General features: G+C 36.7%; 1 protein-coding gene across 3 annotated transcripts in view; it reads left to right on the forward strand.

Annotated features, from left to right (window-relative positions):
* ATP9B (ATPase phospholipid transporting 9B (putative)) overlaps positions 1-27,314 on the forward strand; it is a 171,967-nt gene that overhangs the window by 124,217 nt on the left and 20,436 nt on the right. For all 3 annotated transcript variants that reach the window (XM_063325763.1, XM_063325761.1, XM_063325762.1), the window contains 4 exons: positions 3,461-3,603; positions 12,151-12,263; positions 15,874-16,122; positions 25,787-25,948. In XM_063325763.1, coding sequence (XP_063181833.1) covers positions 3,461-3,603; positions 12,151-12,263; positions 15,874-16,122; positions 25,787-25,948 — 667 coding nt within the window. The remainder of the gene's footprint in view (positions 1-3,460; positions 3,604-12,150; positions 12,264-15,873; positions 16,123-25,786; positions 25,949-27,314) is intronic.

Genomic DNA, 27,314 nt, shown 5'->3' on the forward strand with positions numbered 1-27,314 from the left:
TTAAAGTCCACAAAGGATTTATGAGAAATGATAGCTAATATTGTCAGGCACTGAAAGTAGCTTGGTGTTGAATACGCTTAGTATTTCCTTGTTTTATTGTGTAAAAATTCTTGAACTTTTTAGTCAAGTATTTTTATCTGTTCCTGTGAAGCTCTGCTGGAGAGATTTCCAGTTTTGAAAGCAAACTCAGTATTAATAGGCCTCCATCATTTTTAGTGTTACAGCAGTGTCCTTAAAGTGATAGCTACAATGATTTCAAAGACAAAAATTTCTCTAAGACAACAAGCACCAAGTAAAGGAAGTCAGAGTAGGATACAGTATAGAAATTTTAGAATTAATACTGAAAATGCACCTATAACCCTCATTTTTTGTTTATTTTATTTCTGTTTAATTCTTGATTCATCTTAACAATTCAAGCATGTACCTAATATCTCTGTGTGCCAGAAAGCTGGCTTGGACTTACTAGTCATTGGGGAGATGTTATTTCGCTGGAGGCCAGCGCTGCCAGCTTTCTATTAGGTCCATCAGCATAAAGGAGGTATGCTCTGTTCCACTTAACAGTGCATGCTGGAAAGCCTCAATGCTTTGAAATACAGATTTCTCCTCACTGCTCAGCAAGATAAGATGTTCTTTTTTTTTTTTTTTTCCTTACCTTTACATTATATTTAAGTGAGATTGTAACTAAATGCATATAGAGAGTGTTTAGAACATTAAAACCAGGTAACACGCATGCTTGTAAAAGATGCAAGTGAAGATATGAACTGCACTTCAGCGTTGAGAGACTTTTCTGATTTAATTGTACTGAAGTACAGTTTTTCCTATCTGGATGACTTTGTAGGTCTCAATTGGTAGCGCAGCTATGTGGATTTCTTTCTTTCTGTGCCACGTACCTGACATTAGAATCATAGAATTGTCTGGGTTGGAAGGGACCTTAAGATCATCCAGTCCAACCATCAACCCAACACTGCCAAAACCACCACTAAACCGTGTCCCTAAGCACCATATCTACCCATCTTTTAAATGCCTCCAGGGATGGTGATTCCACTGCTTCCCTGGGCAGCCTGTTTCAATGTTTGATAACCCTTTTGGTGAAGAAACTTTTTCCTAGTATGCAATCTGAACCTCCCCTGGTGCAACTTGAGGCAGTTTCCTCTTGTCCTATTGCTTGTGACTTGGGAGAAGAGGCCAACCCCCAACTCTCTACAATCTCCTTTCAGGAGTTCCTTTTAGATTGCAGCCCTTAAATAGAGCTTTCATTGCAGAATTCCTGTCTTGATAGCCCAGGCAGGAAAAAAAATATTTATAGCCCAAATGCCTCTTTGAAGTGGGCTGATGAGGAGCTTTCATCCTTCGCTTACTCTGCTTACTCCTGGCTAGAGCAAATGTCTAGCTGTTCTAAAGCTAGGCAGCATCCTTTCTACTTGACTAGCTAACTAAGCAGATTCTCATCCCTAAGAGGAATAAATCTTTTGTGATTCCTTTTTTTGACTAATACATATCTCAGTGTGAAGTGTTACATTGGTTCTTATATTCCCTCTAACTCTGGAAGTTAACAGACATACATAATACAAATACTGCTTGCTCAGGACTGGCTCTGGATTGAGTAAGACAGGGTAAAACTGTAGTTAACCAGTGTGAGACAAGTGACTTCCAGTATTTTTCCCCTTGTTATAGTGTAGCATTTTCAAAAAAAAGAATCTGATAGAGGAGTCCTCCTGATGTCTGTTCTAATTTTTTTTTATATATTTGGATGTCTGAAGGTAGCTGAAGTTTGGTGTGATATTGCAAAACTAATTGGAGTATATCACCAGGTAGAAGGATGGTTTCCTGCTGCTGCTGATTTTAATGGGAAAATAAGAGCTAGCTAAAGAGCAAAATACCATCTTGAATTGTCAAGAATCTTTTATCAAAAATACTTGTTTCTTTTTGTGCTGGAACATGCGTTGTCGTCATCTATGCAAATTCAGGAAGGAGGGGACACAGAATTAACTGAATTTCTTCAGTGTGTGTTGAAATTTCAGATGTTCTCGCAATTCTAGTTAAATGCATCTCCTTGTGGGATATTGCAGTTTGTGACTCAGTGTTCCCTCCACCGTTACCTCAGGTAACTCACAATCAATCTGTAGCTGTGATTGCAAGAGGACAGGTGAAAACTGTTTGTGGCTGCTGTTTTGGTTATGCTGTAAAGCAGCACTTCAGGACTGTTAAAACAGGTCTGAAGTACAAGTACATTAGCAGTATTTTGACCTTGATGAATACCTTTGAATAGCTTTAAGAGTCATGTTACTGTAAACCTGTTACTAAACTTGGGAGTCTGAATCCTGTGCCCAGGGCAAATTAACTACCAATAGTTCACATAGCCACTGTCCTAACTGTTTTTTCAGTGTTTCTGTTAGAGCAGAGTCAACAGAAATGAACACGTGCCTTTTCCTTAGTTGCTGTTCCTCTGACATGGTAGCAGGAGTGTCATGAATAGCTAAAAGAAAGTAGCATTTTAAAATTTTTAGAAGAAGGTGGCCTATGGTTTTGAGTTAGAGCATTTAATTTTGGGGAACAGCAATGTGAGTAAAGTTATCTCTGACCAGCAGGGGTTAAGACTTTTTATTACAACATAGGAGTACAAGGTCCAAGGGCAATTCATTCGTGTATGACGTAGACGTGGAAATATTAACAAATAAGTGTGCAGACACTGAGTGAACTGGAAAAAAGTACTTTTGATTTTGCACTTCTATGTATAATCAGTAAAACTTGCTGCAAATTACAATTTCTAGTACACAGCTACCCAGAGGTTCCTTATTGCCGCTGGCAGTAGCGACTCCAGGCCACACGCCATCACATGAGGGTGCATATTGCTGCTTGGGCACTGTTCTCTTTTTGCAATGGAGATCCTCTGTAACTAGATTTTGGGAAGGACAGCGACATTGTTGATTGGTCGTGGTGGGAAAGAGAAGTTGACAAAATACAGTTGTGCTTTCCTAAAGAAAAAATAGTTTTTTAAAAAGCAGTGACTTGAAGAGGTACAAAAATATTTGTACTTTCACATCATAAAGAGAACATAGGTGTTGTGGTTTTTTAACAGATAAAAACTCTGACTTGAATAGAGATCTAGTCTTATTGATAAAGAGTATATAATATTCTCATCTGTATAAGTGTAGTAATGTAATTATGTCAAGAATCTCCACAACGTGTTGCAATCTGTCTCCTGCAGAAGGCATGGTATCGCATTTGTTTGTATTGCAGTAGCTTCTAAAAGTCTGGAATGGAGCCTAAATTTCTAATGTGAGATGTACTCTACAAACTCATAACAAAAACATTGTTCCAATTTTTTTGCTGTATATAGTTGTAAGATACTTTTTTTTTTTCCAGGTATCCTAAAAAGAGCTTCTAGTTTTATTTTTATAGTTATAACTTTCACTTTGCCTAATATTCACACTGATTATGGTATAAATTTCCTTTGCAGTTTACGTGTGAACTTGGACATGGGTAAGGCAGCCTATGGGTGGATGATTATGAAAGATGACAATATTCCTGGAACAGTTGTTCGAACTAGCACCATACCAGAAGAGTTGGGACGATTAGTTTATTTACTAACGGATAAAACAGGTATATCAGGTTACAATTCTGAAATATGATGACTTTTATAAAATTTCTAAAATTTATTCTATATTTCAATATGTTAATGTAAGAGTAGATTTAAAGTACTGATATTTATTTTTCGGTAAAAACTTAAGCATGTGCTTGAGGACATTGTACCCGTACCAATAGGCTTAGGTAGGCCAGTACTTACTTGTGAAAGTCAGTATTTGGTATTAATATGACTTATTCCAGTGGGAACACTCCTGCTATAGTAACGGGACACTGGATAGTACTAGTAAGAGTACCATCTGTCTTTCTCTGAAAAGACTCTGGATTAACACTCAGGATGCTGTTTTATTCTGCACCTCATTTCTTCTGCAATGTTGTGTGATAGTTGAGAATGACCTTTGAGAGAGCAAGTCATTTCCAAAACAAGTAATGAGATCAGCCTCCAAAATTACATCTGTTATCCCTATGAAGTTAGTTGCTCTTTGTTACAAAGACCAGTTCTAGAGTTGCTGTATGATTACATCTTCAAACTGTAACCTGTTACTATACCTGACCTGCTATACTGGAAAAGCCAACCCTTAACAGGATCAGAAAGTAGGTAAGTGTGTGAAGTAATAGCTTGTGCTATGCTGCTGTCTGCTGTTATGACTGACACTTGTTACGGTCTTACCGTGCTCTTAGTTCTAGATTTATATAAGGAATCTTAAAGTTTATTTTGGAAAATACCATAATAAATAACAAGTTAAATTAGGTAGCAAATACAGTATTTTTTTCGCCTTTTGTGGTTCTTTCTGAGATTGGATAAATCAGTTCTAGTAAACATCCTGTTTTCTGAAGAAGCTGAACTTCTGAACTGAGACAGTTGTTTCTCAAACAGCTAAAGAAATTTTTTCATGGTTTTAAGTAAAATCTAGTTCAAAATGCTGAGAAAGCATTTGGGGAGGGGGCTAGAGGTTGACCTCTGTCATAGTGTTCAGAAAGCATAATACACAGTTTACATCTCTTTCTGCTTGAAATAGTTCCACATTCCCTCACATGCTGAACGCTTCCAGTACTGCATATTTTGAAATGAAATGTAAATTTAATATATTGTCACGTTTTCAAAACACACTTTCATTATTTTTTTTTCTATAGGTACGCATGTTACCCTATACACTTCTGAATGCTGTTTTTTATTTTGTACGAGATAAAGACATCTGCCACCTTGTTTCTTAGCACGTAAAAAAATGTATTGCTAATTATAGTGTGGTAATTCTTCAAAGCAAGTGAAGATTTCTTTTAACAAGTTTTATTTCAGTTAGCTGATGATTTGTATGCTATTTGAAACTGCTTATTGATTTTAATTGCACCCTTCATCATGATAATTTATGTAACTTTTAAGAGTGCTGTCTCATCGAAGGCTTGAAATATGTGATTTACAGCATATGTTTGGAAAAAGGGAAGTATGTTCAAAAATAATGAATTTTCAAAACAATGCAGTTGAGTTCATTTGCCCAAAGCACTACTTTGTAAGCAAAACCAATGTATACATCTTAAACTTTTCTGATAGAGAATCCAGTTACCATACCAAACTGGAAATGCGGTTCAAGTGCTGAGGTATTCTGCTTACAGTTAGACCGCGCTGAAAATTTTAAAAGGCTTGATGAATAAAATGCTAACAGTTCATTCAGCCAACTCTACAATGCAGAGTTCTGACTCTGGTGACCAGTTAATATTCTCAGGCACAAGGATCAGTGTACTATCTTTTCCTCAAGCTGCATGAACCTACTACCCTGTTTGAGAAACAAAACATTGTTTGAAAAAAAAAAAAAATAAAAGAAAAAAAAATCTGCTGCAGTTGTACTTCTAGAAGGACAATGAATACACTTAACCTAGTACAACAGTAATTAAAAAACGAGGCTTTTTCCTTTAAAAAAAATAAAAATATTTTTTTGGCAGGGCAACAAGATGTAGTGATGCTGGGTTTTCAAAGCAAAAATACAGATGTAACACAGTTACATCTATAAAGCTTTGCAAGGATAAAGTTTATTGATTTGCATATATGAAGAGAAACAACCCTGTTTTGCTTCTAATTGTTTTTTGGGTTTTTCTCAACCCACATCATGCCACTGTATTCTGGCCTTTCAGAGCGCGTACTTAAAAGGGGTGAAATAGACAAATGTTAAAAGGCTTTTACCAGCAAATGTGTTTATGTATAGTTTGGAGGATTGCTATCATTCAACCTTAAAGGCCTTTCAGAGCACTGAGATCTGTTGAGTTCTGAAGGAAGAGCTGAATCTGTAAGCCAATGATGTAAAAATGAAAGTAAATGTTGTATCCTAGGGCAGTAGTTCCAAAATGTTTTGGACTAACAGTCAGCAGTTTCACCCTATGCACTTTTATCCAAGCGTTCGCTGAAAGCTGATGTAAGTGAAAATAAGCTGGAGTCCAGCAGTCGTTACCAGCTTCAGAACACTGACCGTGGCCTTGCAGACTGCGCTTTTCATTAGACCAGCATGAGAAACACTGCTCAAATTTATTAGTCTTAAATGCGCTACAAATTTTAAACTGTTTTTAATTCTGGACAAACATGTAGCCAATGTACCTTTTCGCAAATATATCAGTAGCTGCTTCTAGTTTCCTTTCCTGAATACATTTGGTCTCATTCTGCATTTTATCATAAATGTGAAACTTACTGCTAGGTAATGAACAGAACCTGTACGATTAATCCTTGATTACCATTGCATGATTATGCACTGTTCATGAGAGCTAGCTCAGTAGTTTCTCGCTTGAATTTTCAGTTCTAGTCGTATAAGCCAGTTGATTCTGTTCTGCCCACTTAGGGCTTGGCTGTCAGAGGAGAGAGAGAGGCGGTTTTGTGGCTGCCCGTCCCAGTGGGTGCTGCTAAAAAGCAGGACTAAAAGGCTGGTCTAGTGAAATGTAAACAGGTGACGTTTTTCCCAATATTAAAAATGAAAGGGAATCCAGAGAACAGTCTGCAAAAAATCTTAAGATTGTGGTCCAAGCTTCACTGGAAATGATTGAGAATTAGTTGTTGAGTCTAAGGAGCATTGCATTACTAACATAATTGCAAGGTAGTCCTTTGTATGATTGTAAATTGGGTTTGTGCTTCATCAATAAGCTTTTTGACAAGAAGCGTCCATCACAGTGGCGCTCTCATTTGCCACAGTAGAATAGAAAATGAAGTATCCCAATAATTGCATTATAGTTTCCTTATTGTGGGACAAGAAAGCAATGTGGTATAATTAGGTTTGATTGGAGTGCATGTTTCCGGTAAGATCTGAAATTAATGATGTTGCTATAGTGACACATCTGCGGCCACCAGTGCGTGAAACATAAAGTAATTCATTCGACAAGAGAAGACATCTGTTAACTGCAAGGATGCAGAGCATATTGACACTGACCAGAAATACTAGACGTTATGTGATAAATGAACAAATGATGCTGAAACAGGAGGACAGATAATTTGTACTTAATCTGCTGGGAGAACTTTAATCTTCTCACTGGTTGCATTTGACAATGCCATTGTTTAAAGAACAATGCTGCAGAGAACTCATAAATTTTAAAACTTAACTCAGGGTGCAGCCTATTAAAGCAATACATTAATTCCTTTGTTAGGGAGTTTTTATCTTCATGTAGAACAAAGCCATTACTAAAAACACCCACTAAAACAACAGGTTTTTTAGGACTCACATTTTAATTATAGCATCCATTACCCAAAATGCCATGTTGTTTGGACTTGAATCACATATAAGTTTGACAGAAAGGCGTCATCCGTTACGGGGCGGGGGGGGGGGCAGTTACAGGGGGGAGCATGGTTTCCAGCAGTTTCCAAGGGCAACTGAGCATGATATCTTATCCTCTCCAGGGTACAAAAAGATTCTAATCATAAAAGAAAAATAAAGATATTTGGCAATATTTATTGAACGTTTTTTTTTTTTACTTAGGATGTGGGATGGCAAACCTTCTGCTGTTCATGAGAACTGCCAGAGTATTCAGCTAAAACAAATGCATACAGTCTTCCAAGCATAGTTGTTTACTAATGCATACACTTGTATTTGAGTTCTGTAATTAACATTTTAGCGGGTGTTTGGACCAAATGAGATACTTAACAGATATAATAGTTGAACAGATGCATAGAGCAATGGCATTCTTGATTTTCTGGGAAAGCCTTGTGTTAGAGGTTGGTGTATACGGGCTTTTACATAAAACGTGCCTAATATAATGTACTATTCAAATAGTGAATTTCAGTAATTGTTTAGACTATACTTTAATTTATTCTTTACCTGTTAAACATAAGCTACCACAGAGAAAGAGTAATTTGAAAAAATGATGATGGAATCACATCTCCTCATTTCATTTTGATGGATACGTATTCACTCCTTTCTTACGCTTCCTTACACCATTACACTTCCTCTACCTCTGTGATTTTTAGTACCACTTAGTTGCAGGGTGAATAGAGCAGACTAGGAATGGAAAGTTTTGATGGAGAGATCCTACAGGAAGCTTCCAGATGTGCACTCAAAGTAGATCAGTCAAAGGAATCCTTACTTTGTGGCTTCTGTTGGACTCCCGTGAACTGAAAATATGCAGTGTATCCAGTGAGCATGGATGTTGCTCTTCGATATTGCTGCTGTTCTTGTGGGAGACAGAAGGCACAGAGGAAAAAGCTGCTGCTATTCATAACTGTGTTACCTGTTACCTCTACTGTTACCTTCTGCCCAGGAAAGAAGAAGGGTATCTCAGCTCTCTTTGTCTTTGCCCTTATTCTTAATGGGTGGTACTGGGATTTGTTTGGTTTGAGGTTTTGTGGTGGTTGTGGTTGTGGCCTGTTTGTAAGTGGAGCAGACGTACTCTATATATGTGTTTGCCATGATTTTTTTCATTTTCTTTTTACATTCTATACCAGGTTATGTTTTTTTCCAGGGTTCATAGAAAGAATTTTCATCTCCAGATTGTTGCCAACAGTCTAGTTATTAAGAGCTTTGGGCCTGATCTCCCATGAAAGTTTCCATAGAAATGTTTGCATTTACACTGACTTTTTATCCGTTTAAGCAAGTAGCTCAAACAAAGTACTCGTATTTTATAAAAAGTTACTCACCCTCTCGATTTCTCACAAAATTAATAATTCTTCTCTACATATTTTTTTGCTTTTTTTGTTTTGGCCTTTTCAGATTGTTGGTATTGGTCCAAATTACCATTTACTAATATGGGATCAGAAAGATCTGCATCTGCTTCTCAAAAACAAAATAAAAACCTCTACTGCTCTGGTGTGAATCACATCTGTTGCCACCCAGGGAATGATGCCTTCAGGACTTTTTCCTTAGAAATTAATTTCCTCTTTGCCTGCTTTACTCTGTGTTTAATGATACAATTGGGGGCGGGGGGGGGGGGGGGAGAAAAGAAAAGAAAGAAAAGCTCTTGGCTTCATTAAAGAACATACTAAATTTTTCTTAAGCAATTTTATACTAACTTTTTGTCAGGATATTTTCTACGTGTGGTACCTGCATTGTAGAGCAAAGTTTAAGAATGTGTAACAGTAGTAATAGATCATTTACTGGCTAGCATAATTTCTGTAAGCTTTTCTAAAATAAGCTTTTTATCTAATAACTCTTCATATTAGCACTATCCTGGAAGTGTGGAACTGATAAGTGGGTCTTGAAAAAGCATTGTGAAAAATAGACAGCTCGTTCACTGTTCTTTAGTACTTATCACCTCCATCAGACTAGAGAACTCAGTTTTGGGTTGTTTTTCGTACCTTAAGTGGGCTATATTAGAAAATCTACCTCTGGATATTTTAAGGGCTTGTATTTTGGGGCATAAAATAAAAGATATGTTGTTTTGTCTTCAACTAAAAGGCTAAAATTTAGGACAGAACTGCTGCTGAAATTGCAAAATGACTGATTGGCACCGTATAATATTTGGAACAAGTTGTTGGGAATGATTCTGTCCCGTTTTGGTGTTTCATTCAGTAGGAGAATGTAGAAGTAAATCTGAATTTGCACACGTGGTGAAATGGAACTTCCATGTGGACCACTTAAAAAGGTGTATTTTCTTTTATTTTTTGCTGAAATTTTTGGGAGCACTTTCATAAATGCAGCTCTGCATGTTTGATAACATGTCAAGATTACTGTTGAAAGCCTTACACTAGTCTTAAGAATCCTGAGCAAACTGTAATTGCTGTTTCTTTTCTTTCTTTGGTTTTTTGGTGTTCTTTTTTTTATTACAATTTTTTGTAGCAGAGACAGGTGTTTTTGCAGCCTCTTTTCCTATGTCATATATATTTCCTGTTACTGCAGCTGATAAAAGGATCATACAAGTAATGTATAAGATGCAAGTATTGAATCAGGATTGCCAGAATGTTTATTTCCATGTCGTTACAAGTTGATTCTTTTTCCTCGCCCATTTTTCCTAAACTTCCTTCCCTGGCTCCTGATTGTTGCAAGGTAGGAAAATCCATGCTTTTCTGCTCAGAAGCTTTTCTTCCCTGCTAGCTGAGAAAAGGGGTGGGGGAAGGGGGAACACACAAATTTTCCACCTATCTGCCTTTCTCTCACCAAGCGTGATTTGGAGTTGGACTGATTTAATAGTGTCAGAAGAAATAATCTTTCCATATAATAATCGTAGGGCTAATTTTGTTTCCTGCTCAGTTTCCCCAAGCAGCAATTACAGAACTAGTGGGAAGTGGGTTTGATAGTTGCCTGCTGTCTCAAGTTTTGAGTACCATTTAGTTTCACAACTCCTAGGGAGTGTTTATTTTAATTCAAAGGCTTGGCAAAGCTAAGTGCAGTGAGAAGATATTAGCGTGCCTCAAAAGTAAGGAAGGTGATGCAGATTTACTTGGAAATTAACAAAGGGTCTCAATAAAAGTACAGTTTCTAAAGGCAGAAGAAGTAATTTCTCATGGCTTTATACGATTACTGTAAAACCAAAATAATTTTCTTCTCCCTTGTATAAAAGTAACCAAACAATTCTGACTTACTAATTCTAGAGATCAGGAACTTCGTCTTCCTGGGCTGTTTTCCAGCCTTGGGAATATTCTACTTCTCATGTGAATTTTTGATAATGTTGTTCATATTTTGCGGAGAATTTATGCACTTCAGATAAATCTTATTTTAAATATATTTTTTTAAAATTCAAATTATACTACTAGGAAAAAAAACATCCTCAACAACATGTAAGGAAAAGTGGATGGGAAGTGTCATTTTTTACTGGGAGAGGGGGAATTTGGAATGATCATCTAGTACTGGTGATACAGGAAGACATGGTTTGATAGTGCAATATGATGGTACAACAATTGAGATGAAGTGTCACTGTTCAGATACTACCAGGGAGTAAGTGTGGTAGACATCTCAAGTATAACTGAGAAAGACATGAGACTTCTACAGCTCTACCAAATCTTTGAAGAGCAGTAATGGTTCTAGCCCTGTTAAATACATAAACTAGATGCTAGCTGTCCAAACAGTTCTGTTTTCCAGATAGTAATTATAGTATATGTCATGCTTTTAGTCTTCTCTTTTCCTGTGGCTTACTGTGTATTTTGGCATACTGGGGCAAAGACATGATATAAAAAATAGTCTAGATAAATAAAATAAATATGAAATATTTCATTCTGCAAATTTTTTTAATAGATAATTACTATATCCTCCATACTAAAAATATTGTAGAAGCTTCAAGAATGTCACTTTTGGCACCATGTTTTGTTTGGTTTTTTTTAATCATCAGATTTATGTATTTTAATGACCCAAACCTGAGTGGTTAAAATATAAGAATAGCTTTGGCTGAGTGACCATAGGAAAAAAAGTTTTAGGAAGGGCCGTTACCAAAACAATCTTTTGTGAGCTGACCATGGGAAGCTACGCAGTAGTGTCCTCTTTTTGTCTGATGTGCCCCATCATGGAAGGCTGAAGCCCCCACCCCTCAATTAGAGCTTTTCCAAACCAGAGGATGTGGCTAGTTGGCAGAGGTGGACGCAAAATGTCAATCTGTGACTGACACCCTGTAGTTTCTTATAAATGTGAAGTGAGCTCTGAAAACACTGATTTTGTTCATTCTGGCTTGTTCCGGTTGGAGGCTAAATCTGTCAAGTTTGGAAGTGATGTTAGGTCTTAATGACTTACTCTAAATAACATTGAATGTGCCTGTTTGCCAGAACGTCTGCTTTCGTACACAAAGTGCAAGATGTCTGGATGAATTCTGAGGGGTTGGTTTTTTTCTTTTTTTTGCTGTAGATTTTTTGATGTTGCAAACTCTTGCATTGGCTTTTGAAAGTCAGTTCCATCCAGATACTACATTTTCTATCTTTCCTATGAAGAAAAAAGTTTTTTGTCTTTTTTTGAACTTGTATATTTAGTTGTGTTGGCAGAATCAACTTGAATGTGGAACCAGTGATTTCTTCCAGTATGACTAACCCTGATCTTTCTCCAAAAATGTTCCTTTAATTAACTAAACAGATGCTAACTCATGATTCATTCCTTCTTTCCAAAAGAAAGATTTTGGTGGGGTTTTTGTGGCCTTCTCACGGTATTTTTTGCTCACTTGTGATATACTTCTTCTTTATTACAGGAACACTTACACAGAATGAGATGATATTTAAGCGCCTCCACTTAGGTACTGTGTCCTATGGAACAGATACAATGGATGAAATTCAGAGTCATATTATAAACTCTTATTCACAGGTATCTCATTTCGTAAATTATTTACCATTAATATTAAGATATTTTTTTAGCAGTGTTGTTACTGATTATGTCTAGAAATTTGAGATGCTATGAAAGTTCTTTCATTTGTAGGTATCTTTTAATAGATATGGTGAAAGGAAAAAATGTGAGACAGTACGTGGTTCTGTCCTGATTCTGAAGTTCCTCATAATACCCACTGAAAGGAAATTACTTTTCTGTTCCCCAGTAGCAGAAATCTGTGTTAACCTGTCTGTGCAGTGCAGTCTTACTCCTGCAAAATCATGTAAGAGTAAGCTATTCATTACTGAGACTACAAATTACAAGTAAGCGTCCAGAACAAGATGAGCAGTAATTGTATCTTTGAAGATACTCATCAAGAATAGACATCAAAAAGCCACATTAATTGGTATAACCAAAAAGTAAAAAAAATAGTTGTCAAAATAAAATTTAGAAATGTGTATCTAAAAAGTGTTTTAAAAAAACTAAGATGATTGCAAACAGCATGAAACTGGGTGGGGGAGAAAATGGAAAACTCCGTATTCCTTAAGAGCGAAGTGTTCCTGTGATATATAAGAGTGCTTGGTCTGGATTGTGACTGTCTGTCTGTCTGTGGGTCAGTTGTGGGATGAAGGAGGAAGATGAAATTCTGCAAGCATCATTTGCATCTCCTGTGTATGTAAACTATTTGAGTGCTTTCTGCAAACCTTTCTAAGCACCTGATTCCACTTTGAGATTCGGAAGGATTTTTTACTTTGTTTTTTATTTCTATTATTTGAAACAAAAAAGAAATAAATTGACAGAAGAGGAAATAAATTATAGGTTAACTAATATTTCCATTTGTTGTGTACAGTATGATAACAACACTTTATATAAAAAATTATTTACCATAGTTAACTTGGATACTCGAACATGACTGGCTGACCCAGTTACGTTTGTAGCCTGACCTTCTTGTCTGTGTCCTCATTTTCTGTTGTAAAAGGATTGTAGGATCAACAATTGATTTGAATCTTTAGTCATGAGGTTTTTTTGGACTATGGCTCCCCTTCACATTTCCTTAAAATAAAAATAAAACTCAAAAAGTAGCTGTTTGACACCACACTAGACTCAGTTAATATTATGTAGCTTTTGGGAAGAGAGGCAGGATAGAAAGCAGTGAATAAGCAATGTATAAGTTTTTAGTCTGCAACTTCAATTTCTGTATTATTTTACATCTAAACAGATCAACAAATCCACTTCTAGAATTCATTTTCCTTAGCTCAATCTATTTCAGCTTAATTCTGAGTAGGTATAGTCATGAATAGTAACCGAGATGCAACAATATGCCTTGGAAATGAGATATGTAGCTCTTTTACCTCAAGATCAGCAGTCCAAATTTGGTTCAGAATGGGTTACTGAAAGTAATTGCTACCTGACTATGTTTATAAAAATCACCCAAACTTAGTTTTGTTATAATGGGTTGCTTGGGTACTCACAGTAACAACTGCAGCAATGAATAATAATAGCTGACAGTCTTGAGCTTGCACACCTAGATCTGACTGAGTTTGATGACTAAGCATCAGTCTTCTAGAGGAGGCATGTTCATTAATACTGTTTTCGTATTTTGCGGTTAAATATGCTAGCTGAAAAGAATCGTGTGATTCCTGGAATTCTTACTTGCGTAAAGCTTTTACTAATTTGCTGCAAAATTTAATGAATGGTACCCATGGTTAATTAAGTTTTTAATAACTGTAACATATTTGGCACTGAAATTTTTAAAAGTAGGAAATGTGAGGAAAGCTTTTTTTCTCAATTGTGGGAAAAGATTTCCCAAATCTAGGTTTGCTGTTCGTAGATGATGAAAATAGCCTACTTGGAACTTCCTTTTTTTTCAGCCTTATATAAACACTTCTTGATGTTTAAATAATGCTTTAATTATGCGTGTGTTGGTAGCAGCTCTTTAAAACAGAAAAATGAAGGCGTCTCAGTAACAAAACAAGCAACTATTAAACAATTGTTTCAATCTGAAAAAGTATGGTGAGGTTTTTATTTAATCTATGATAATAGAAGCTGCCAGTTAGCTAGGCAGTGGTTCTTGTGTGACATTGATTTTATCCCTTGTTTGTGTTCTGTTTTATTATTACAGTGGACCTACTAGACTATTGTCATCTTAATGTAACACACAAATCTATTATAACCTGATTATATTTCCCCACTGGAAGCATTTTGTGATAGAGGGCATAATCTTTAATGGAATTTGTGTGAAATTAAATTATACAAGCATCAATAAACATAACATAATTCAGAAGGAGTAAATCAGCTTAATTTATTTGCGGCTGTAATGGCATCAGCGTTAGCAGAATGCAAATGCAGAGGTTTAAAGCAGTAGCTGAAAAGCAGTGCCAGATGAGCAGAAAGTTAAACCCTTTATTAGACAACACTGTAATTTGATGGGCAGAATGTTCACGGTTCAGCAGATTGCAGTCAGGAGGAAAAAAGCGTGGTTTCTGAAGAGTTACCCTGGAGTGAACAGAAGAGCCTTTGGTAGTACTGCTGATATATTTAATGTGCTTACTTAAAAAAAAAAAAAAAAACAAGGGCAGCAAAAAACCCAAAACAAAACAAAAAAACCCAAACCCTCTTCTTCTCAACTAATTACAAACTTATAGTACTATCTCTTAAAAGATGAATTAAATCACATACTTGAGCATTTCTGAAGGATAACTTAAAATAGTGCTAGTTTAGCGGCTATGCAATAGTAATGTGATCTTCAAAAATGTGTCAAGCTATTATTTTTGCATTATTTTATTAGATTGTTGCATTCTTGTAAGGCCAAACAAATTTCAGCCTGCAGCAAAATCAGACAAACTGCATTAGTTCACAAACAATATAGAAATTGTGTAGGTTATAAATTAAATGAGCAATAGTTGTATTTTAATGACTCCTAATATTTATACTTAACGATGATACTGGCTTTTGTTCTTTTGTTCTGTACCAATGTGATGGTCTTTAAAATACAGGGATTTAGATGAAGATTTAAAAGATAAGTTTTTTTCCAATTTAATGGCATTGGAGTTTCCAATCTCTGAATGTACATGGGTGACAAAGAGACTAAAGAACACCACCACCACCACGATTCCAATTTGGTTTGGTGTTTATGAACTCATTCATTTGGTTGCTGGCTCAAATACTTTTTAAAAAACAATTCATAGAATGTAAAGGACATTAAAGGACTGTTGTGACATATCACTGAAAAAGGTGACTTCTGAAGTGAGGAAGCAGGGTTTTCTGCAGAATCCAGCCAGCCTGTTCACCCCTTTTACTGCATACTTGTTTTCATTTCACATTTTTCAGCTGTCTGCAGTTGAAAATTCAGGCTCTGTTACTGAAATCTGACTAGAATTGCGAGGTGATGAACCCAGTTACGTATTGGTTCTACAGAAAAGTAGATGAGGGTTTTTATGAATCACAAACTGAATGAGTTAACAGCAGGTTATATAAAATAAATAAATGGTTACTGTGCTTACTATTTATCAACGTTTTCAAAGGGAACAATTGGATATATATATTAATATTCATGCTTTATTTCCATTATTGAACTTGGATTTACTGTTCATTGCGTTGGGTCTTAAAGGTGCACTCCCAGAATAGTGGAAACAGTACCAGTTCAACACCGTCTAGGAAACCTCAGTCGTCTGCACCCAAAGTCCGCAAGAGTGTCAGCAGTCGGATACATGAAGCAGTGAAGGCCATTGCACTGTGCCACAATGTCACCCCCGTATACGAGTCCCGGGCTGGTGTGTCTGGAGAAACAGAATATGCAGAGGTGGATCAGGACTTCAGCGATGAAAATCGCACTTACCAGGCTTCCAGCCCTGATGAGGTTAGTATGCAAGGCTGAAAAAATTAATATCTCATAAAGAACAGGGTAAGTTAAGTTAAAAAGAGCAGAACTGTGAAATAAGAGTGTTTTGGGGCTGGAGTTTCTTTAAAATTAGCTATAATCTGGTTTTATTTCCTCTACAGCTGTAGGAAAGATCTGGTGTTTCTTTGTTACAGAAGAGTTTTTTTCAGTTATTTAACTAAAAGGCCTGTCAAGTCAGTGCTTTGGGATCAATACTGTTTTGAGTATTACAGTTAAAGTTATTAGGTATATTCTCAAAACATTAATCCATGTACGAATCATAGCATATACATACAAAGGGGAATAGGAAACTGCTTTGAATGATGGACAACCAGGTACGTTAGCTAGAGACACTACCAGTTAGTGGAATATATAGATTCCTAACAGGAAAAAAAAGCAACCCAAGCCTGTAATACTCCTGTAGAAAAGCTTTTGAGTGTCAAATCCTAGGCAGCATCGTAATGTTCAGGATTCAGTCAAAATTGCATCAATTGTAGCACAAATTTAAAACCCCATTTCAATAAAAACATGCATTTGACTTCCATTGAAATCCAAATTTTAAACAAATCCCACTGCATTCAGTGTATTTGAGTTACTGTTCTGAATAATCCTGTTTTGGGGCCTAAATTGATTGCCTAAAATTCAATCTGAAAAGATATTAGAAGAGAGGCAAAACTCAAGTTTCAAGATACTGCAAGGTAAGCATAAAAAAAATAATTATAGCCCATCCACTTTATGAAAACATGTATGTACTTGATACAGTATAATAGAGAAATAGAGTATTTTGAGGTTGGTTTGCCTCAAAGTGAGAAGGTTGAGGGGCATCTTTATTTTAAAGAAATTCTGGCAGCATCTGAAGCTTGGATGTACTGTTGGTGGTGTAGCCACAGTAGCTTAGTCATAATCAAAACAAGGTTGTTGTAAGATGTGAAGAAGGGAAGTGTGTATCTGAAAGCCTGTATATTTTTCTGGCTATACGAGTTGATCTGATACAAGATAATATTTCTTCCACAGACCTCATCTTGCCACAGCATAGCCTATTATTCTTGGTATATGTTTGGTTTACGTGTCTAATATATCACCATATGTAATACTAACAAAACTTTAGCAATTCGAACTGCAAGCTGTAATTGCTAAAAGTAACAAGTCTGTAACAAGTATTTTTAGGAATGCAAGAAATAAATTTAAGTCTGACTTCACGTCGTACCGAACTAACAGGCATTGCATGCATTTCAGATGCTATAAACACAGTTCATACTGTTAAAGAATTGTAGAATATAAAGAAGCGCCTGGTTCTCAGTGATTAAAACATGGCAGTTAGAACATTTTTAAAAATAAAGTCTAAGCAGGACTTGAGATGCTGCTCTCTGGCTAAAATAAATAATCCATAATACCATATGTGGTGTTACATAGTGTGGGTTGATCTGCTTTATGTATAGAGAATGCTGGAAGTGCATTTGTTTGTGCCAGGGATACACTCTAAATATAGCTTGTTAGTGTAGTTGTATGATGTTTGACTTGTATTGTGCACATGTGCGAATTTTCGTATGCACGTATATTCACATTCACTAAATAGATCAGTGTAATAAGCCTGTGAGGTATTACTAAATATAATGAAAGACTGCAAAACCAAGTATCTACCTATGATGACAGCTTTAACAGCCAAAGGTATTACTAAATCAGGTGAAGAGACGTGCAATTGAGAGAGACTATGTGAGTTTTTTTCTCCCATTTCCTCTTGTCTCTCTGTGGACTTTTGTATATTCATTCAGTTGTTTGGAACCTGAAAATACTACCAAAAAGAGCAATTCTCCTCCCATATTTGCTAAAGGAAACAGCTGTAAGACTTGAGAATTATGCAAGTCGTGCCCTGTGGAGACGGTAGGGAATTTGACTCTGGAAAGAGGAAAGTTGATAAAGTGCTAATACGACAGATCTGGGACTCAGGGTAGAAAGGGAAGTGGAAGAGGAAATCAACAACAAAGAAACTGTTAGTGTTTTGAGGAAGAGAAATCACAGGTATCCTTTTAATAACGAATTTTTTGTTAATCATCTCAACTCATGCATTCAAATTATATGACAGTGAAATGAAAAACTTACATTTTAGAACAGAAAACATTAAATTATTTCAAAGATAATGCTTAAAACACTAGTAAAACTATATTGAATAAATATGCTTTAATATAATGAGAAACTGATGCTAAATGGAGTCTTATAAAAAGATGAAGCTACAAAAAACATGTAAACAGCATAAAAATTGCAGCATGACAGCAAAAAGCCTAAGAGTTGAAAGACTAGCAGGTCTTTATCATAATTTTTTAAAGAGTTCTATTGATGCAATGTTTGCAAATCACTGGAGCCTAAGGAAAATAATGTAAATGGTTCATTATTTAGCTTATTGAACTTTCCTGCAGTTAGGTTGACGGATGATGCCAATGTTTCCCAATCACCAAAGTACCATTTTAAAAGCATTTTTTATTGAATAAAGTGCTTTGAATATTGCACCCTGGAGCTTTATTTAGGGAAATGGTTCAATTGATGTTTTCTGTTTAACCTCGGCACTGACCTATCACAACATATTTGGTTAATAAGCAACATTATCATTTAATAGACTTAACCAGTTTTATGCATTGTACTTTCTCAACATTACAACTCTGTTCTCTTAGATTTTGTTTATGGTTCTGGCTTGATTGCAGTCTTTTGAAAGAAGATGTTATTTGCACAGTTGTCTGTTGCATTATATAATATTGCATGATAGCACCACAGCATATAAAGAGCAGAGAACAATGTGTAAGTATAAACTATTCTTCCATGTAGGAAAGTATAAGAAGCAGTTTAGTGATACATTGACACGCTTAATGAATTGGCTTGAGGAATTCATTTGACATTGTTCACATCTGTGCGTATGTGAGCATCCATATACCGATAAAATACAACCATAACAAAGTATGCACATTTAGAAGTAGGTACATTCATCATAAAAGATGTATTTATCTGTTGTTAGAGTAACCTGAGATAAGTAACTGATTTTGTATTCATAATGTGAACTCTACTTATGCCAGGCTCTTTGTTTCTTATGATAAGTGATCAATATTTCATTTTCTCTGAAAGAGTGGAAAGTTTCATTTGTCTGTCACTTGTCCTCTATAGCTGTAGCATAGCAAACAATAAACATTCACTGAGAACTCACTGAAAAAAATGAAAACAGCCCCTTCTTGGCCATCATAGGTATGGGTTCGGCTCATCTGTAGAAAGCCAGCTACCTTAATGTAATGAACAATAATAAAAGGATATAAGCTAAGTAGGTAAAGCAATGGAGTTCAAAGGTCGCAGACCCAAGCAATTCAGTGGCATGCTATGAACAGGGGCCTTTGAAGACCTTTGCTCCCCTTGGTCAGAAAAGATTGATCAGTCACGATTTTTAATGACTGCTTACTCTCATAAACCAGCTATTTATTGGTTATGCTTTGTCCTGCACTGTTATATTCTCAAGCATTTCTAATTCCAGGATTTTGAATATTTAAATACTACCTTAAAGTGTGGTCAGTTATTTAATTCCAACGTTTCTGTGCAGAGACAACAGAGTTGCTAAAATTAATTACGAGGATACAAAGCCAATCATTTAAAAACAGACAGGGAAATGATATGCCCTTAGTGAAGCAGCTTTTGTGTTTACAAAAGTGAAGCTGTAATGTATGAGACATGTTGTATTGTTTAATTCATTTTATTGTGTGTGCTTATTGAAGCAAGACTAATTGTGTTGTTTTGTCAATGTATTGTGAAAAGCAAATCACTCAGTAGCATAAAACCATCACTTTCATGACCTTCGAGACCCACAAAGAATAACTACTCCATAGCTTTTCTTGAATATTGATCGGCAGTTTTTTCACGTGATCAAGCTGTATTTTTAAGTTAATAATTTTATTTTAATTATGAAGTTTCTTGATGAGAAGTGATGGACTGCAAATGTTAGTTATCAACTGGTTGTTTATAAACATAAACAAACCAGTGCTGATTGGAAACATGTGAGTTGTTGAACAATCCAAACAGAAGCTGCTGGGAACACTCAGGCAGTGGGGAAATCTCACTGCTTCTTCCCCGTTTCCAAACCAATAGCCGTAACTTCAAACTACTACACATATAACCTCTGTATAGCTTACATGGCAACCTGATTTTGAAAGTAGAGCCTATTGTTTGAAGTGAAGATGCTTTTAAATACTCTGAAATAAATGAAGGTGGGTTATATGAGAGTTCTTCTAAGCAGCAAAACTAGCTTACAAAATTTCCATCCCTAGTCCTTCCTTCTTGCCCTACAAATTGCTCCCTCATAGATGCCAAAAGCTTGAAAGCCTTTATTTATATGGGTTGTTTTTCAGTTTAAGTGATGAGGTTCATAGCATGGCTCCAGAAAAGCCGTCAGCACAACAGTGGAGGAACTCCCAAACTGCTGGATGGGGTGACCAACACCATCCGCGAGGCAGTGGATCTTTTTCTTAAACTGATGTTAGCTCAAAAGGGAACATTGTGTGTTGGAAGTGTCAATTAGTTGGTGATAAACTGTTTGGAGCAACATTTTGTAAATATTGAGTAGTTAGATGTTTCTGCTGGGGAGCAGCAATGGCAGGCTGGCCCGCAAGGAAAGGGAAGCGAGGAGCTAAGCAGAGCCAGGCTGCTAGAGGCAGTGGCCTCAGTGATGAGGTGTACAGCCCCACAATATCCAAGCAAGGTGAAAGGAGCATGTTCCATGATGGAAACCAGAGACAGTCAAGAGTATAGATTGTTGTACAGGTCTGTGGTGATGAGGCATGTCTGAATTCAAGCCAAGAAGTCAAATCATGAAGTCGGGATCAGGTCTTGATTGGTGATTGCAAAGGAATCTGGTGATTGCAAGGAAAGCTCACGGCAGTGAGGCAGGTCCAAAGCCAGGAGGTCGTGTGTGCCTATCAGGGCCAGACCAGTGGGGTACGTGGTCAGGTGTGGGCATAGCTGGAACCTGACTGCAGTGCAGCTCACAGGACCGAGCGTGAGAGCCAAGGTAAAGGGGGAGGGCAGCCTCCATGGAGGTTTCTTCGAGCTGTTTCTTCATCACAGCTTTTAACAGTGAGCTGGCCTTAAACGCAGCTGGTCAAACTCCTGGGAAGGGGGATGCACTCAGGGCCTTGACAGTTTCAGTCTAAATAGGGTTTTGAATATTTTTTCGTAGAAATATATTGCTATTCTGTCTTGGTTGATAAAAGACTATGTTTGAGTCAAGTAAGTACCAAAGCTCTGTTTCAATTTACCCAAGCTAAGAGTGTGGTGCATTATTGTTTCTTTTTTTCACTTCTGCTTTCTCTTTCAAAATATTCTATTATAAAAAACAAAATTAGTGGATTAAGTTCTTAAAACCAGCTAAGTTCCAAATAGCCCAGAATTCAAAGGGAGCAGTAGTAGTATGATGGTTTGTATGTTCCAGTCCTGATGTAGTATCTAAAGCAAGTATCCTTGATGTAGTATCTAAAGCAAGCAAGAACAGCCTTAGGGCATTTTTTTGGTCTTCTGCCAAGCAATAACAGCCTTTCAGGATTAATCCAGTAACTGAAGGCCTTGAGGATTCAGCAGGGTGCTTCAAATACCTCACTTTGTGGATTTATAATCCCCAGTGTCCAAAGGCAAGGCGAGTTTCATTTTTTCAAGTGCCGATATCAGCTTTTCTTTAACTGGGACTTCATGCCATAATGCTCCCAAGATGACAAATAAGAGGTAGTTACATTTTCCACAGAGCAAAGGGACTCAGTGTTGCAATTCCACAAAGTGAAAGTTAGTAAGACAGCTGGGTGATAAGTGATATTTCCTGTTGGTCCAAAGGAAGCGAAGGAAGATGTTAATCTGAGAGAAAATGAGAGTGCCCTTCCTTGTGTAAGTTGTTCACTCTCACAGGGAAAAGTCAGGAGAATTTGGATATTTGCTTTGAGTTGGGCTGTGTAAGGAACAGTCCTGTAGCACTGTCTGAATGGCCTGAAGCCATCTAACACCACTCCAGAGAGAAGCAAACTCCTGTTATTTGATAGGGCAGGGAGGTACTTAACTCTTTCATCCTCAGAGTTGAAAGTAAATAAGGATACGGCTGTTCCTTTAAATGCTTTCTATGGACAATCTGTTTCATCTTACATGTCGACCTTAATTTTGACTATTGACTTGTGTGCTTGGGTATTTTTAGCACTTTCTGCCACATAGTTAGTTTCATTGGGGTTGTTAAATGGGAGTCATAGCCTAATAAAACTTATTGTAGAAGAGATTTTTTTTTCCTTTAAAAAAAAAGTTAGCAGCTTAGTTGAAAAGTATGATTTAGAATGTAATTGATCTATGACAAAATTAAATATACACAGCTTTTTGTGGCCTATCAATTTACATGTTTTCTAAAGTTTTTTAAAATTGTTGATTAGTATTTATTTTATATTAAAATCAGTCTAATGTTCTAATTAAATACACAGTTCTGAATCTGCGGTGGGAATAATGGTTTTGTGGTTATTTTTCTGTACCTGATGTGGGATTTATGAAGTCCTTAACTTAATTTTCCTGACTCTAGTGGGCTTAGGTTTTGTGACTGATAAAACAGGTAACTGCGTCATTGTCACTTCACAACCTTGTGTACTTTATGGAACTTCTAGAAACTACCCAAGATGTTTGTAAGCTGCTTGATTTGATTTATTTCCATAAATGAACGTTCCTAAACAAATGGGGTGATTATTTCCCCAAAACATGGAATTAGTATGCAGGGCTGCCATGGTCTGTAACAACAGTGCTTCTGAAGTTTTCCTTCTTTGTGCACCCCTCGAGACGCACATGTTCCTCAGGCAACTGAGCTAGACACACTTTCCTGCTCGGAGAAGCTACTTCTACCTCCTGAGCTGGTACTGCTGTAGGTTACGTTGCGGGTCACGCAGTTACTGCTTGAGTTGAGACAGTTCCTTCATGAAGTCTCTGAATTTGACTTTGAATGGAATCCGTGCTGTGGTAATTGAAGAGTTTGATATTTGGGGCTGTGAACGATAGAAGCTCTAAGGATCGGGTGGCCTCTAGTGGAGAGACACTGCTGATGGGAAACCAGAGCTCAACAGTGGGCATGTGATAAATAGACACATCTGAAAGACTTTGGGTGAGAAACACTAAACAAGAGGTGTTTCTCAGTAGCTTTTGTCAGATCTGTTGCATTTCCATTTCATAATGCAGATATTTGCTACCTTCATTCCTAATTTGGAAGTTGCTGCTTTGACCTTGCCACGCAAGAGGTGGATGGCAAGAGGTGGATGGCTGTCTTTACCTTTGGATTGCTACTGAGGAGGAAGATGCCACAGAAGCTCTCTTAGACTGCACCTACATTATCTATTGTGAGAACACTACACAGCTAGTGTGTTCAGGTGCACACCTGTGTCTCAGTAGTGGGAGGACCCTGGATCTGCCAGTGTACTCCTGTCTCCCAGGCAGTTTCCATAGAAGGGAAGATTGGTGATAAGCCAGGCAAGAGACAAAATATTCAAATAAGTCCCTAACCTGGATTCAGGAAACTTGATACATTTCCTCTGTCTGTGTTAGGAAATCAACGGTTATCTGCAAATAAATAATTATAATTAGAATGGATTTTTTTTAAAGCAAAATGGTAGCATGACCAGCGAAGACTTTTGTGTTTGTCCAAGCTTTGCTTTGTCTGCCTCCATCCAATATGTCAAGCTCTGTAGAAGCCACAGCTGCTGCGTTTATCTGGCATTCTCGGGGTTCTTGATGTATGCACACTAGACTGCAAGACCATTTTAATGTAAGGTTTCAGAAACATATTGAAGATAAGAGAATATACTTGTGGAGGGGAAACCTCAAGAAGAGAGACTTAACTTAAGAATCCTTTTTCTGAACTCTGTTTAGACAGCCATTCAGTATATATTTATTTAAGATTAATAATTTAGAATTTCATGACATTTGTGAAGTAATATTTTTTTTTTTAATTTCTATATTCTAAAAGCTTCAGATATTTAATGGTAAGGTCTGGCTCGGTTCTGGAAGCTGATAAGGTCTAGGTGCTCTGATTCATTCTGAATAACGGGAGTCAAACTTAATGCCTTGCTCTCAAGTTTGTTTAGTTGCCTTTTAGGCATCTATTTGACTCTTGAGCCTTATTGACTATTTCTGCTATGGTATTGGCACTGATCAATTTAAAAGAAAAAAGAAATAATAAATACACAGTTGTGTGTAGGCCAGGTATAAGAATCCAAAATGACCGTGCTACAATATGCTAATTCAAATGGTAAGTGAAGCCAAGCATAAACGAAATAATAAACAGATGTGAGTCACCAAATATAGAACACTTAAGTCCTAGCTGCAAAGGGACACAAATGAGATGATAGGGTATTAGTAGAAAGATGCAATTTACGGGTCAGAATGTAATAGTAACCTTTCACTGTGAAAATTGAAAATTAACCTTGGGAGTACTGGATCATTTACAGCGCTTATGGTACTTTTATTGAAGAAGAAAAATCTCTAAAAAGACTTCCTGGGATTTTTGAGATTTTTAAAATGGTGCTTTTCAAAGTGTGTTCTTTTCTCTTCTGTAGCTGCATCTTGCTGTATTTTTATTTAGTGATGCCTACACAAATGGCACTACTAGGTAGAGTTTCTTAGGGGTTTACACACAATTTTTTTTTTCCAGTTTTAAATTTTCATAGAAGCTATGGTGATGTACTTGCTTTGGGTGAAATTCTTAGTGAGCATTAGTCATCGTGTCTTATCTAGGGATTTTACTACTTGCATGCCTTTTATCAGACTACTTGATTTTTTTTTTATCTTACCTGAGACTAACAGCAGAGGCAGGTTCCATAAAAATAATATGAACTTCAATATAATTACCCCTCTAATAATTTAAAAATCTAGTTTCCAATAATGATTAGCATTTGGAAAAATAAAAAGTATTAATTTTTTGAAGGAATAAACCACACGGTGGTGTTGATAGAAAGCATAACATAGAAGAAAGTAGAAGCTAGGTGTCATGCACTTTAAAGCAGCAAAATTTTTTTGAAAAAAGCAAATCTCTAATGCGTGCGTTTAAGATGTCATGTAGCAGTAGCTAATAGTGGTAATTGTATAATGCAGCATTTCTGGGTCTGTGAAAGGGACTTTCACAAGCACGTTTGTGGGATGCAGTATTGCAACCTTGGTTTCCATCTCATTTGATATGATAAGAACTCAATTATATTATTGTTGAAACAAAGCAATAAAACGACATAAGTGAACAAAGTAAGCTAAAATAAGATCCTTTGCTTATCTATTTACTACATATTACAGTGTCTCAAATTGCAGGTAATTGTAGAACAAATAGAATGTTCTATATGGAAATACTCCCCAAATTTTTTCTTACATAGCAGTGTCGTTGGTACAGGAGTTGTGTTCTGGTTTTGCCTAATTTCTATTGGATGTCCTTTAAATATTATTGAATATATCTCTGTTTTTTTATTAGAATTGTTATTTCTGAACAATATATTCTAAATACCTTATTTGCAGGAATAAGTTCAGCAGTAGTTTTTTGGCTTTAGCCTAATCTATATAACGGTATAATAGACCTTTCACACTTAAACATATGTCTCCTCTTCCCTTTTTTTTTCTTTCTTTTCTTTAGGTAGCTCTGGTGCAGTGGACAGAGAGTGTTGGTCTTACTCTGGTTAACAGGGATTTGACCTCAATGCAGCTGAAGACCCCTGGTGGACACATTCTGACGTACTATATTCTGCAGATCTTTCCCTTCACTTCTGAGAGCAAGCGCATGGGGATCATAGTTAGGGTAATTTTGGGGGTGTACTGGGTGTTGGTTTTTATTTCTCAAAAAATATTTTTCCTGAGTTTTTATTTTTATAAAATTAAGTAGAAGCTTAATCCTTCATGAAATGCATTTCACAAGATTTTCAAAAGGAAAATATACCTTTGACACAGGTACACATGAAATACTAAGCAAGCAATTGTAGAAAAATCAGGCAAACCTGATGTTGCAGAGAGCTTAGTAAAGCATGAGCTCTTCTCTTACATGGGAACATGTTAATTTTCCTACTTCACAGTTAGCCTCTGATGCTGCATTTGTTTTTAATTTTCCATTTGTTTTTTCATGCAAAATACATTGCTGCTTCATGGCTGAAATGTCTTACTATAGTAGTTAGCATCTTTCTATACTACTAGTGCTGCTGCTTTTACAGAGCCAGTGCAGCTATCTGAACTGGCGTGTATATACAGCACAACCCACAAGGGCTAAGATTTATGAGATATGTGCTTAGTTGTCTTCTAGATGCCCAGCTGGGAGCAGACTAATGATCATTAAAACCTCAGATGAAGGGAAGCCGTAACACCATGCTAAAAGGAAGGTTAAACCCCTGCAAATGTTAAGCGATCTGCACTACATCTTTCTACCTTCTCCCTGCCTAAAGTCAGACACCATAGCAGAACAGCTTCAGACAACACTGTTAAATGGTTAGATCAGTACCAAGTCCCAGTTAAATAGGTGTCAAACTCATGCGATTTTTTGTTTGTTTGTTTGTCCATGACGACAAGACAGGCATGCCATCAGCCTTAGGCAAGGATACTGCAGGCAGAATATGTGCATGCTCAGGTCTGGAGAGACCTTGGCAAGTCTGTGTTTCATTAGGTGAGGCTTGCCCTAAGAGCCTGTTTTATAGCGACATGTTCGGAGATACTCTAAGAAGCTTGCAGATCAGGCGAATTTCTTCCTTCTGCGACAGACCATACCTCAGAAACTCCTGATTTGGATGCAAGCATTTACATTAGGTTATTTGTAAATTTCTAATTACTTAGGCATTTCAAAGATACAGAGCAAACTTTCTGTTGTGCCATAAAGAAACGAAATGCCACCAAAGAAACAAAATAGTAGTTAGAGGGGGCGTAACAGTGATATCTTAAAATTTAGACGGGCAGTTTAGGGACGCTTAGAATCTGTTACTCACATTGACTTCAGTTAGAACTGATCCTCTTATATGAGAAAGTAGGTACATATGAAAATATGTACCTCGATGGAAGTAGTAACATGAAGTAATAAAATTTACCCAGCTCTTGGCAAGGTACTTCATCGTTTATAAAAGGTAATACATTGACTACTTCAAAAGACAGTTAGGTTACTGGTAGGTATTGTTTTGACTGTCTAA

The sequence above is a fragment of the Chroicocephalus ridibundus genome, chromosome 2 (assembly GCF_963924245.1).
Source record: "Chroicocephalus ridibundus chromosome 2, bChrRid1.1, whole genome shotgun sequence".
Lineage (NCBI taxonomy): Eukaryota > Metazoa > Chordata > Aves > Charadriiformes > Laridae > Chroicocephalus > Chroicocephalus ridibundus.